This window comes from Aplysia californica, unplaced genomic scaffold, assembly GCF_000002075.1.
Source record: "Aplysia californica isolate F4 #8 unplaced genomic scaffold, AplCal3.0 scaffold00292, whole genome shotgun sequence".
Lineage (NCBI taxonomy): Eukaryota > Metazoa > Mollusca > Gastropoda > Aplysiida > Aplysiidae > Aplysia > Aplysia californica.
The window spans coordinates 40,722-55,248 of record NW_004797562.1 but is presented as its reverse complement, the minus strand read 5'-3'; the positions used below and the strand labels follow the sequence as shown (position 1 = coordinate 55,248).

At 39.2% G+C, this 14,527-nt stretch overlaps 1 protein-coding gene and 1 long non-coding RNA gene across 3 annotated transcripts in view; both read right to left on the bottom strand.

The window, feature by feature from the left end:
- The window catches only part of LOC101854263 (solute carrier family 17 member 9), a 24,540-nt gene extending 20,431 nt beyond the window's left edge, over positions 1-4,109 (bottom strand). For both annotated transcript variants that reach the window (XM_005101644.3, XM_035970589.1), the window contains exon 1: positions 4,014-4,109. In XM_005101644.3, coding sequence (XP_005101701.3) covers positions 4,014-4,108 — 95 coding nt within the window. In that variant the 5' untranslated portion in view covers position 4,109. The remainder of the gene's footprint in view (positions 1-4,013) is intronic.
- On the bottom strand, positions 2,344-3,900 carry LOC106012214. The gene is made up of 2 exons (XR_001184968.2): positions 3,656-3,900; positions 2,344-2,883 (listed from the first exon to the last, which is right to left on the bottom strand). It is a non-coding gene; the product is annotated as an uncharacterized LOC106012214 (long non-coding RNA).
- Positions 4,110-14,527: the final 10,418 nt, after the last annotated feature.

Below are 14,527 nucleotides of genomic sequence, written 5' to 3'. Positions count from 1 at the left end.
AGAGAGAGAGAGAGAGAGAGAGAGAGAGAGAGAGAGAGAGAGAGAGAGAGAGAGAGAGAGAGAGAGGGGGGGGCAGAGAAATAGAGAAGGTGACTGCTCGATGACATTGTTGTTTTCTGCAAATTGTGATTCCCCCAACTCCAAAACGGAAGAAAAACGATCGTTCATCTAAAAGACATAAAAGCAATCTTCATTTAGATCTAGATCTAGAATCTAGGCTAGCCTCGAAACTTGATCAATGAATTTTATGTCCATCTGTCTAAATCTAGACCTAGGCCATAAATCTAGAAGAACTTAGGTCTATCCTGAGCCAAGAGGGCGCTGAAACTTTCCGAAACCACAAAAGAGTTCCCCAACCGGGTCTGTATACTTTGTGACTTTGTTCCCGGTTACCGGGTCTGTATACACTCCCTAAATTTTAATCCCCTGCCCACTCTCAACCACCAACTCTCGCTCACCACGCCTCGCCAGTCGCCACTGGCTTGCGCTGTGCGTGCGCGAAGTCGCCCGCGGAACTACCTTTTGTCCGCACGCAGAGTACTATGACTATGAGAGCGTAGTTAGGCTAGGTGTGAGTAGTAATCACGGGCCGAGACAGGTGGTCCGGTAAGTACAATCCAGCCCCACAGTCAGCCAACACGTTGAGTTATCAAATCAATGGCCACCTCTATTCTCACCTGGGATGAGAATAGTGCAGGCTAGTCTTTTGGCTATTCTCACCCGGTGCGCGTTCACCATTATAGCCTAGATCTAGGCCAACAAATTTTGCGTTCACCCTAAACCACAGAATTCTACACTGTGATAACAGAAAAATTGTAGAATTCTGTGCCGTGAACAAACGTTCCATTATAACTTTAGCCTCTAAAAGCGTACAATTTTGTATGTGGGCAGTGGAGAGAGAGAGAGAGAGAAAGAGAGAATGAGACAGAGAGAGGAGTAACACGAGAACTTCCGGTCAAAACAAAATGGCGACCCGCGTAGTTCGGCTCGATTCGAAAAGTTAAATAGCCGTAGCATCTTTGTAGACAACAAAATTAATTTACTTTTGTGTTTTAACATAATTTTTTAACTTTGTTTTGGTCAATTTGATCGTCCACACCGATAGACAGTATTCAGAAAGAGACAGAGAGAGAGAGAGAGAGGGGGGAGGAGTAGATCTTGCGAGAACTTCCGGGCAAAACAAAATGGCGACCCGCGTAGTTCGGCTCGATTCGAACAGTGAAATAGCCATAGCATCTTTGAAAACGATCAAATTAGCTTACTTTTGTGCTATAACGTAATTTTTTCTTGGCTTTTATCAATCTGATCATCCACACCGATAGACAGTATTCCAAAATGAGGAAAAGCAGGTCTTGTTTCGCACCGGGTGAGAATAGCCTGCGCTGGCACGTCTCACCCGGGGTGAGAGGTAGATCGTTTTTCTATTCTCACCCCGGATGAGAATAGCCACTTCCCAAATCAATATCATATAGATCTCTAGATCTACATGATATAGAATCTAGTCTCTAGATCTATAGATATCTTGATCTAGATCCATCTACAGTAGCCTACTGATTCTAGATCTAGATCTAGATCTAGATCTAGTATTATTATGAAGGATGAAGGCATCTTCTTCAAGTTCAAGCCAGCTGAGGCTGAGACCGAGAATGAAGAAGTAGTCTAAGTAGGCACTTGGATAAAAATTTCAAAGCTTTCAAATTGCTTTAAAAACAATACCAATGCAAAGAGCTCAGTGACACGATTCCAACGCTACCTTAGTTATTGCTCTATGTTGAACCGTTTTTGAGATATTGCATTTTAAAGATCTTTTCGAGGGGATAACATCTATATAGAAAAAAAAGGCAATTTTTGTGATCGAAACAGCAAGGACAATAAGGGAAATGTAAGCTGCTTCAATATGCTGCTGCGTACATGCTAAAACCAAACATTTTCTGAAACCTTGTGATATTGAGGACAAAATAACAGTCAGACGATATTTTTAAAATATGTCGTGGTGGGTAATATTGGGTAATATTATGTAACACTGTGTTGTGTAACGTGACCGCATCGTCCTGCGGTCAATATATTTTGCCATAACTTTCTTATAAATTAAGCTACATCAATAATTGAGGTATCATTTTGAAGGTCTTTTTAAGGCCTTTCTTTTGGAACATCTACATATCAAATATCAGTAGAATTAACAAAAAACTGATTAAAAAATATAATATATTTTAACAAAACAGCTGGTCGCCTAAAATAAGATGAGCATAGAAGTTTTTAAAGTTAACATTTGTGTCTACAGCTGCTGCAAACTAGTGTTTTTTAGTCTACCTTAATTCATGATAATACTGTTTTTTAAATTCATTTTGCATGTTATTGTTAGAATGTTTCTTTCATGTTTTAATTTGTCATGTAAATGATCAATTACTCTGTCTTTATCTTTGATTTCTCTTTTACATCTTTAACTCATGAGATTGCCCTGTAAGTTAAACAATAGTCTCTTCTAATTTTATTACTTCAGTTTGTTCAGCAAGTTTTTCATTATATTTTTATTGTGTTTATTTAAATGTTCAACTTCTTCAAAGACAATTAGTTGTGAAATATGACATGTTTTTTGAAGCACGCAATTGTGTCACAATACTTATTTATTCTTTCTTTATTTCTGGCAATTGTTTAGTTCACCCAGTCTGCCAACTTGATATTGTTAAATTAATGTCAATTTTTTTTTTCTTGTCTGCAACAAATGCTTTCTTAAGTGCTCAATTTTTTTGCAACTTGTTCAAACAAGTTTTTCTGTGAATTCGACCAACTCCGCAAGCATTTCTGGATTTTAATTAAAGTCAGGATTTATTCTGGTGAGCTGTCAATAAATCCAATGGAACAGTGGCAGGTTGTGATCAGGGGCTGTGGAAAGAAAAAAAAAAGCAAAGCAATGAATTCATCAATGAAGTAAATAAATTCATTTGTGAGCAGTGGATGGAAATTTGACATTTTCACACTACAACTCTAGTAAAGGGAGAGTGTAGATGACTAGACAAGAGAAAAAACATCTTCTAATAAACATGTATCTTAAAACAAACTGGACAAAGTACATGAAAATTTAAAGAGATATTTAAATAACAAGCACACACAAAAACAATTAAGAAGAAAAAATATTTAAAGACAATATAAGCACACAAAAGAAGTAAAAACTTGCGTGAAATCGATGGTCTAACAGTGACAGTAACACAGAAACAAAACAAGGCCAAGGCTGTTACATTTCCCTCCCCCCACCCAAGACTCCTTACTGATTGTTACATGGTGCAAATTCATAAAAATTATACAACAGTGATACATATTACATTCCAAAATTTAAAATGAATCATATCTTCTACTATAAAACATTCTTCAATGCCGTTTAAGAGGTAATAAACGCCAACAATACACGTTAGCGTGGGTTAAGTTCGCTTTCCGCAATGGCCGCCATGACCTCCCGGTTCACGCTCAGCAGCGCGATCGATAATAGGTCATGCCCATTCATGGAGAGTGACCTATTTAAATTAGGGCTCACACGCTTATGCCTCAACGTACAACATTGAAATTAACAAATAAAAGAGATAAAAGGTTGAAGAAAAGACTGTGAGGAGTACCTAAAAAAAAAAAGATATACTCTTTAAATATAAAGGCTTGAACTTACCTTATTTTTAACTCCTTGTAACTCCGAACACACACAACCGATCCCGAAGTGGAAAACGCCATAATACGCGCCTTTCTTTCCTCTTTAATTTGATAGGCGGAAGTAATCCATAAATTGAAAAGAACACTATAAACGAAACAAAACAAATAGGTACCCCCCTCACGGGGCCCGATTTCTGACACAAAACGCGGCGGCCGCAGGTGAACGAAAATCTCGGGCCGCGCGGGCCGATATCCAAGTGCCTAGTCTAAGTGAAGAAGGCCTTGACTCACTTGAATCAGCATAATAGAAAGCATCACTTTCGTCTTTTCTTTGATTCTCTAATATAAAATTGAAAGTAACTAAATAGTTATCTTACCTTGTCCAAAACTTTCCACTGGAATTCCGTTTATCTTTCAACAAAACTTTGCACTCTTTATCGTAAACGTCAACGTTTACAACCCTCTCCGCCATATTGATGCTTTGATTTTTTCAAAATGTGGAATAAAATAGTCACGACGTTGGCCTACTCCTTCGTTACGATTCAAATAAAATGGAAGGGAATTGTAACGCACCGGTACGTCGTGTGTGGAAGGGGGAAAAGGGGGGGGGGGGGGGGGGGGCGTGGTTGGAAATTGGAATTTTACACTGTATTTCGATGTGTTTCAAATACGAGAGCAAGTAATGAGGGTAGCTAAAGACCCTCACCTTTTGTATAACCTATCTGCATTTTAAAGTTTACGAGCGCCACAACGCATAAAATGCAAATATCTATTGTAGAGTCAAAGTTTATTCGCCGAAGGCAAGTCATCTGGGTGGCTTAACAACTAAGAAAGAACACACATTAGCATAATTGTGCTCATTAATAGTGACAGTATAAGGACTGGATAGTTTGAAAAAAAAGTAAAGAAAATTTTTATTCATTTGTTTCTCTCAAATCAAACCATAAAGGTGTTTTATGGACCATAATAACTAGGCTAATCAATTTTGACTCTGGAGCACTAGTGCTTGCTCTGTTGGTCGCTTTTGATGGGTCCTTTTGTGTGTGTGTGTGTGTGTGTGTGTGTGTGTGTGTGTGTGTGTGTGTGTGTTTTGTTTGTTTGTTGTTGTTTTTGTTTGTTGTTGTTTTTCTTCTGGGATTTTTCTTCTTTTCACGTTCACAAGCTCCTTAACAGCTACTTAACATTCTTTTTTCTAAAAGTCTAGATTTCTAGATCCAGTAATAAAAAGTTTTACTATTAAGGCTTGATGCGGGGGAAATTTTCAAATTCGTTAAGAAGAAGAAACTAAGCTTACAAATGTGGTAGCATCATTATAAGTAGAGTGGAGAATTAGGCCATGAAGAAACATTTTGAAAATTCTTTTGTGTTGCTATGGTAACGGCTGCCACATTGGAATCTCATAAATAGAAAAGGTACACATTTCTAAAAAATCTATCCTAAGGTTATAAATGATTCTAAAATATTACAATAAGTGGTTTTGCAGCCTTATGTGGCTGTTTTAGTGGATGGACTTGGTATTTTTTATGTAGGAGGACAAACTTCTTCAGAATCGAGGTCCAAACTAGAGGAACACTTTAACCAGGAAAATCTCAGATCATAACAACGGATTAAATTTATAATAAAATAATTTATTCAAGATGGGTTTTTTTTACTTCACTACTTATTACACTAGAATAATGTTTTATCTATCAGTACACCAAACATTATGAAGATATCCTAAGAACTTTTCGAAAGATAGATTTTTTGCGTTCCCACCCCCCTTGAAAGAGCCCATTTTGAGAAAAGAGCCCTTACAGTTTTGACGCGCAAAACTTACTGTAAGTTGCGTCTAAAAGAAATTAGAAAATGTAATCACCCAGTCATCGTGTTAAAGCCTTGCATTACCCACTTATGCAGCATATCAATTTAAAGCTAAATAAATTCTTCATCATCTGACACATTAATATTTAATCTATTTTAAGAGACGCTCGAGATATGGTCACTCAAAATTGACCTTTAAAAAATCAGACTTGGCAAAATAGTGCGAAATCAAAGAAGCGTAAAATTGTCTTTGCGCATTTACTGAAGAGTATCAATATTGATCGAAAGACGATATATTGCTTGCCCAGTGAATGGAGAATTTTGTCTTTGAAATAAACAATATTTTATTACGATATGTTGTCACGATAGTTTCAAACATAACGGAAAACAAAGCAATCACAAATACCACACAAATCTTGGACTAGACTCTACACTAATTGTGTTCATTGTTAATTTGCTTAGGAACCATTGGCTTTGTGTTGTGCACAAAACCTTGGGCATCGATTCTATTAAATTTTGGCCATATTCATTTGTCATTTCATTTTAAATGTCACAGAGAGTTGCAAACAAAGGGACTGAATTGGGGGCAAAGTCGTTTTTCTTCAGCCACTGTTTCATGGCACTTCATATACCTGTAGGATTCGCATCGGGGCTGTTTACTGGTAACCACTCGAATGTTGACTTCATTTGGTTTTTTAAGAATGCTCTAATGGCATTGGCCCTGTGAGAAAATGCCTTGTTTAGCATGGGGATGACTACTTGAATGACACTTTGACGAAAATAAAGGTAAGACATGACGTTCCAGCACTTCAGCGATGTAGTCCACTAAACCAAGTCATCCGGTGATTCTCACGAGGGTGGTTTTGTTCATTCAACCCCAGACCACCCGAAACCGTGACAGTTTCGTGGTCTCTGTTCCTCACTGACAGATAATTGTGTTCAAAATCTTACACGGTCCATGCGCAAAAGAGGTTTCGTGCTCGATAAGAAACCAACAGCTCGTGAACAAAAGCAAAATTAAAACTAATGAACACAAGTAATTAATTGTTACGTCCAGGTTTTGTGAGGTATTTGTAACTGCTTTGTTTTTCAATCTTCATGAGTTTTCTGTTCAGGTCTTCGTTTTTGGTGTTTTGGAAGCTCTGAAGGGCGTTGAACATACTTTTGCTAATGCGATGTGTGTAGTCATCTTTTACAATTTCAAAGTCACAAATGCCATACAAACTGAGCACCAGATGAGATTTGGCATCTCCGTCACACAGCATCCTGTATACTAAACCTCAGTGTTGCGCTGACTTTGTGAATATTGTTTCAGCCTCAGTAGCTTTTGCACCCCGTCTTCCTTATAAATTTTGCTTGCACTTTATTTGATGGTGGATTCTCAAAGGCAGAATAAAATAAGCACATGTCCGTCCTTGTTATCTACTTCTGTATCTTTCTTCATTGGTGAAATTTTATTTTTGGCAATGGGGTGAGGAGCAAGTTCATCCTCATCTAAAGTTTCCTCTTCACTATCACTCTCACGATATGTTCCTCACTATACCTACACCTCAGGTGCCTATCAACGAACTGTCGTGTAATGTGCTCAAGAAAGTCGATGCCATTGCAGTAGGCTGTGGTAATCTTGAGAAATTGAGGCTAGGGCATCAAAGTATTTTGGAAAGGAAAACAACACTCTCATCTCATTGATTAGACGCTGGCATCAGCATCAGCAAAATTAAATGTCATTGAAGGAGGCGGTTAGGAGGCTGAAACAAAAGAATGAATTGACTGTAGGGATTGATCTGGAATCTCTGTCTGTCTGTCTGTCTGTCTGTCTGTCTGTCTGTCTGTCTGTTTGTCTGTCTGTCTGTCTGTCTGTCTGTCTGTCTGTCTGTCTGTCTGTCTGTCTGTAAACATAAACACAAGCACAGTTTTGGTGTAGAACAAAATAAAACAGTAAAGGGAACATTGACCAATAATGAGTTTCTCAGATAAGGAGACCAGGCCATAATATTGAGAGCTTTCGTTTTCAGTTCTCGTCTCGTAGTTGCAAGAAATTTTTTAAAAAGATAACCGTGCTATCAACTTTCCTTATCCCTTTATCTGTATAAAAATGCATGCATGATATAAAATACGCCTGGAAATATCTTGAATGAAAGAATGAATATCTGGTTCTGGGCCAAAGACATAACACGCACACACGCATGCGTGCACGCGCACACACACACACACACACACACACACACACACACACACACACACACACACTTGTCTTTACTCACTCACTCGCTCACTTGCTCACTTATTCTCTCAATCACTCACTCACTCACTTACTCACTCACTCACTCACTCATTCACTCACTCACTCACTCACTCACTCACTCATTCACTCACTCACTCACTCACTCACTCACTCATTCACTCACTCACTCACTCACTCACTCACTCACTCACCCATTCACTCACTCACTCATTCATTAACCCACTCACTCACTCACTCACTCACTCACTCACTCACTCACTCACTCACTCACTCACCCACTCACTCACTCACTCATTCATTCACTCACTCACTCACTCACTCACTCACTCACTCACTCAGCCCTTGACTAAATTACTCACACATTCATTGATGCACGTGAACAAAACAGTCAATTAGATTTAGCTGTTTCCATTAAACCCTGATATCCACCTTTAGACTGCGAAAAATTCCTATACGTTTTGTATTTAGTCATTCTCATTATATTTTTGAAGGAATAAAAATTTAAAAAATAATGAATTTTTGTCTTATATTGAGTAGGCTACATCAAGTTTAAAGTCAAACGAACTTTTCTTTCATTTCTAAAAAACAAAATGTTAAAATAAAAAGTAACAATCAAAATCACATATTATTTTCTTTAAAAACCGGAAAATACGTATATGTGGGCAAGATTGAAGATGTAAGTATAAACAAACTTCATTGTTATTATAATCTTTTTCTTTCTAGAATGTAGTAGATAGATAAGAGATAAAATACTCCGGTAAATAGTTATAATTTGACCGCTTTACTCTCCCTCTGTGCTCTGTGTGTGTGTGCCAACTCTGCTCTATGACCCCGACCTGTCGTTCGATTTGTCCTTTTATTTTTCATCTAGACCCATCTGTCTGCGTGGTTTCCTGTCTGTCACCTTTCTTCTCTGGAGTCTCTAAACAAGGCCAAACAATAATTTCAGTACACCTAAACACACCTGCTTTGTTAAATGTCCTGTCTGTTACACTGATGGCTCACTCTGCTCCCTCGTCTGACCTCAAAAGTGTCCCCTGTTGTTATTTTTGGTACCTTTGCTGAATAACGTTTGCAGTTGCAGGTCTTACTGGGCTTTTTGTTTTGCCTATGGTCACTAAATTTGCTTCAATTATCAGGATCTAAATTTTACAGAAACTCTCTCTCTCTCTCTCTCTCTCTCTCTCTCTCTCTCTCTCTCTCTCTCTCTCTCTCTCGTTTTCTCTCCCATTATAACAAAACAAACCGAAATAAACTGTGTCCTTTCCAGACTAGGGTGAACCCCCCTTCCCCCACCCGCCCCCTCATCCCCCTTCCACCATTCTCCTGTTTCTTAATAAAAACGAAGATTGTTCATGCCCCGCTCCCCTCCCTTTTCACATTTTCCCCAATCATATAAAAGATGGGTATTTCCGCAAGTCCCACCCTTCAAATCTAGTAACTGTTTTTATTTCGAGGCATAAAATAATACTATTATATTAGGCTCTATCATGGTTTTAACAAAAATACCTACTCGTATCCCATGTTTATATCACTAGCTTTCTTCACGCTTTGCTGATAATTATTATCACTCCTTATCTAACAAGCAAGCGGAAAAGGCGGAGCTCGGGCGTCAAATTGGATGAGCCAGGGGCGTCTGGTGTCAAGTGGGAGGAGTCAGGGGCGTCCGGCGTCAAGTGGGAGGAGCCAGGGGCGTCTGGTGTCAAGTGGGAGGAGCCAGGGGCGTCTGGTGTCAAGTGGGAGGAGCCAGGGGCGTCTGGCGTCAAGTGGGATGAGTCAGGGGCGTCTGGCGTCAAGTGGGAGGAGCCAGCGGCGTATCGTGTCAAGTGGGAGGAGTCAGGGGCGGGGTTGAGGAGATCAAAGCGGTTCATTGACGGGTTCGAGGTGTCAGAGAGTAACCCCCGCTACAACGACAACAACGGACCACCCAACGACCAGGGGCTGTTTACTGGGAACAAGTCTGCTTTGAGGGCCATCGAGGATGAGTTCAAGTTCATGTTCTCTACCATGCCTAAGTGAGTGGCTTTGTTGTTGTTGTTGTTGTTGTGGTGGTTGTTGTTGTTGGTGGTGGTGGTGATGGTGCCATTGTTGTTGTTGTTGTTGTTGTTGATGTTCTCTACCATACCCAAGTCAGTGTTGTTGTTGTTGTTGTTTGTTGTTGTTGTTGGAGGTGGTGGTCTAGTTGTTGTTGTTGTTGTTCTCTACCATTTCTTCTTCTTCTTCTTCTTCTCCCCCGCGTACGTGGCGCAGCGTTTAGGCGCTTTGTTATCGCAGTCAGGAGACCCGAGTTCGATTCCTGAATGGGAATTTTAAAATCATTTATTTTTAATTGAGTATCTCAGTCTCTCAGCTGGGATGTTGTATCCATACTGAGCCCAAGTTGTCTCTGGCAGGCAGGGTAGGAAGCCAGCCTCCTAAATGGTCTAAATGTGTCGATGGGGTGATGAGGCGTAAAACCCCCCCACACTTTAAAACATTTTTTGCTCCTCTTCTCCCGTTTTTTTCTTTGTACAATATCCTAACATCTCCTTTTTTCCTTTTCATCATCTTCCCTTTCTTCTTCTCCTCTTCCTCCTCTGATCTCAGCGAAAGATCTGGTCAGTTTGTTAGTGTTTGAGCGTTTAATCAGTTGCTTGCATTGTGTTGTATGCTTCTCGGGAAGCTAGGAATGTTTCTGAGTGTTCTATGGTCTGCTGGGGTAATAATATAGTGTGAAGCGCATAGAGCTTGCTCTTGAGCGGGGGTATGCGCTATACAAATGCTATTTATTATTTATTTTTATTATTATTATTATTATTATTATTATTATTATTATTATTATTATTATTATTACTTCCTTCCAGTCTTTCTTCGACCCTTTAACCTCATCTTCCTTTCCACGCTACCTGCTCCATCTCCTTTTCTCCATCCTACTCCTTCTGCTTTTCCCATTCCTTCTACTCCCCCAGTTCTGCTTCCACTTCATCATATTTCTCTTCCACCTCTTCCTCTCCCGCCCGTCCAATGAAAGAAGACAGAAATGTAGGCAAAATAAGAAAAAGGTACGATAACAGAAAAGGGGAAAGAACTCGTATCCACCTCTTTTCAAACAGTATTATATTGGTTAATTCCCTTCGTTAATTCCCTTCACATAAATCTGATCAGACTTAAAGTTTAAGTCTATTTATGCATTTGCTTGTCTGTGGGTGAGACTTTGAGTGTGTGCGTGTGTGTGTGTGTGTGTGTGTGTGTGTGTGTGTGTGTGTGTGTGTGTGTGTGTGTGTGTGTGCGCGCGCTTGCGCCCGTGTGTGTTATGTGTAAGTATTTTTGTTTATTTGTTTGTTTGTTGTTGTTTGTTTGTTACGCACTCACATAGGACTGCATCCTTGATTTAAGGATTCATAAAATGTTCGGGGCAAAAGAACTTGTTTAGCTTAATTAACTTTCATCCCTCTCTTCTACCGTGCACCTATGGCCATAAAACAACAAACAGTGATCGTCTTTTGAAGGGATTAGAAAACGAATTAATTTCCTACTATTTTGATATACTAATTCTGTGTGGATGTCAACCGTTAATTGTGCGAGAAGTCCTCGATTCATTATACCATTTGTTTTGCATTTGTTTTGTTTTGTTTTGTATTGTTTTGTTGTTTTGTTTATCTAAGTTGTGGTGCATGGGTGGTTGTCGGGTTCTCTGGTGTGGTTTGCTCCTTCTTTCTTATCAAATATTTATCGTCTTTCTTTATATCTCCCTCTTCATGTTTATGTGTGTTACTCTCTTGTTGCACCTCTAATCGTCAGCCCTTATTATAATATGCTCTTACTGTATTGAAGAGCCGTAAAACATTTACTAAGACTAAAACTAAGTCGTGGTGCTCATTGATGGAAGTACATACCTTATCCGCCTCAAAGCTCTCTTAAATGTTTTGTTCTAAAACCCGAAAGAAGACGAGTAACATTAATGCAAAATACATGAAGGGGGAGATTCTATTCTACTCAATAAATTGTAGAACTTCTACGCCTCTAGCGACACTATTTGGATGAAATTCATTCTAGCACTATGGTACATAGTAAGAAATAAAGTCTCAATGCTTTACACCGCTTGTTAATACCCCCCCCCCTCCCCCCTTCCTTCTTTACTTTCTTTCTGTTCAGATTGAAGTGTCAATACGAATTCGTTGTATGTTCTTGTCAAAGTAAAAACCCTGCTTTCGGTATGTCCACTACGAGAGAGAGAGAGAGAGAGAGAGAGAGAGAGAGAGAGAGAGAGAGAGAGAGAAAGAGAGAGAGAGAGAGAGAAAGAGAGAGAGAGAGAGAGAGAGAGAGAGAGAGAGAGAGAGAGAGAGAGAGAGTATAATGCCTGAAATGTAGGTGTAAATGTGTAATATTATTATCTTTTTGTGAGGCAGCATGGTGGAATCAGGCTCTCGTCAAAATTATCAAAGTGAACTTGCATTTTTCCACAGGTTTGTGAATTTTTATCAATTTTTTTTTTTTGCTCAACACCTTTCATACCCATTAAAGACCTAGTTTCTGAGTGGATTTTTCTGAAAAACGTTGATTTAAAGCAAAAAAATGTAAATTTTCTGTTACCACAGACTCTTAAGCTAAGGAAATAACTTATCTTTGGCGCCGTTTTCTCACTAATTTTATCCCTGAAAATAGGTGACCCCCATCTCCTTCATTCGCAAATATCTCGACTTATATTCAAGATAAATGGATATTTTTTTCATCCAAATGAAGACAAGTAAACAAGCTATAACACGATACCAATAACTCTACATGCCCAAAAATTGACGAGAGCCTGATTCCACCACGCTGCCTCACATTTGCACTCTGCATGTCTTTAACCTGTTTATGTTCCACCTTCAAAGGTAACAAAGCCCCCCCACTAGAAGGTTAAAAATGAAGAGAGGGGTATCACTTTTCATGTGTCCCCCGGATATAAAGATATTGTACACATATGGTGACTTCTTCACGTGTCAGGTCTGGAGCAGACTTGGACGATCATGATACCCCATTCCTTCCTGTTGTCTGTCTTCCTGATCAGCTCGGTTTTTCTCTTTGTGTTATTCGTTGCAAAGTTGTTCAGGCCACCTGTGTATGTTGTTCCTTGTCTTCCTCTGCTTTTTTCCTTCTATCTTTCTACACAGCAGCGGTTTATCTAGTTCATTTGATATATTTAAGTGGCCACAGAATCTCAACACATGTTAACTGGGGAATAGAATAGTATCATTTTTATATGGTCTCTTTTAAGCACAAGAGGGCTATCCCGGAGAGATAACTCTCCATGTATTCTAAAGAAACTGAACAAGGGGCAAAAACTGTACCTTCGATTTTCTCAAAACAGCATTTTTCGGGATAGACCCATTGTGCTTAAAAGCGACTGATTTACCTACAAAGTGATAGATGGTGGGTGATTAAAAGATTTAAAAAGTAAAGAAACGTTCACTCGTGTGTTTTAATGGCGTTTACAATGTATAGCATCATATTGAAAGTTTCAGAGGTTACACCTCGCTACACAATACACGATAACATCAACACAAGTAACATTACAAAATGAGTAAATGTGTTTATGTTTCTTCAGTTTGTGTGCTTGTTGTTGTTATGTGGTTGTTGTTGTTGTTGTTGTTATGGGGTTGTTGTTGTTGTTGTTGTTATTTTAGTTGTTGTTGTTATTATTGTTATTACTGTTTTACATAATATTACGTATTGTTCAATTTCAAACTTCGATTGTAGCAATGTACACCTGATCACATATTTGAGTTTTAAAAGCATAACCTAAATACTATTGGAAGTGCTCTTCAAAGATTTCTGCAATCTCAAACGAAAAAATGACTTCTCTTTTAACAAAAGAAAAGGTAATTAAATACACGTACATATACTAGATGCAATGAAAACTAACAGTTTTGAATGCATTTAAAGGACGGTTGGTTCATTGTCTGTGTGTGGTTCTCACCTCCTGTACAGACAGTTCACCCTCCAACAGACGGCTGAGTGCGGCAACTGTTTCACCCTGGAGAACGAACAGTTCGTGAGTACAGTCGGCGGGCCCAACGATGGTGAGTGGACGCCGTGCACGCGATGTCTGTCTTTCTGTCTGTTTGTCTGTCTGTCTGTCTGTATTTCTGTCTGTCTGTCTGTCTATCTATCCATCCATCCATCCATCCATCCATCCATCCATCCATCCATCCATCCATCCATTTATCTATCTATCTATCTATCTATCTATCTATCTATCTATCTATCTATCTATCTATCTAATGACCAAAATGAAAGTTTTGAAATGCTATGTTTGGTCAACCCTTCTATATGGCAGTGAATGCTGGGCAATCACTAAAGACAGTGAAAATAAAATAGAAGCAACAGAAAAGTGGTTTATTAGGAGACTGCTAAGAGTATCGTGGAAGGAAAAGAAATCAAACGAGGTAGTGCTTGATGAAGCCCACGTGGGACGCTTAATGTTTGAAAACAATCAGGAAACGACAAATGCAGTTTTGGGGACACCTGCATTGACATAAGGGTGTCATCTAGCTCTCACTGCAAAATTGAGGGCAAGTGAGGCAGGGATAGGCCCAGAACAACATACTAAGGGAACCTAAATGAATAGGTAACTGGGAAAGATTAGGGAAACGTAGTTTTTTTGAGAGCATCCGAGCAAAGGAATGGATGAAGAACCATGATCGCCGATGTCTGTCGCAGATCTGGCACTGGATGATGATGATGATCAATCTATCTATCTATTCATCTATCTATCTATATATCTATCTATCCCCAGGACTAACCCTGATGTTCTTCATTGAGGACAACGAGTACCTGTCAGGCATCACCAGCAGTCTCGGCTTCCAGGTATACGTCCATGCACCG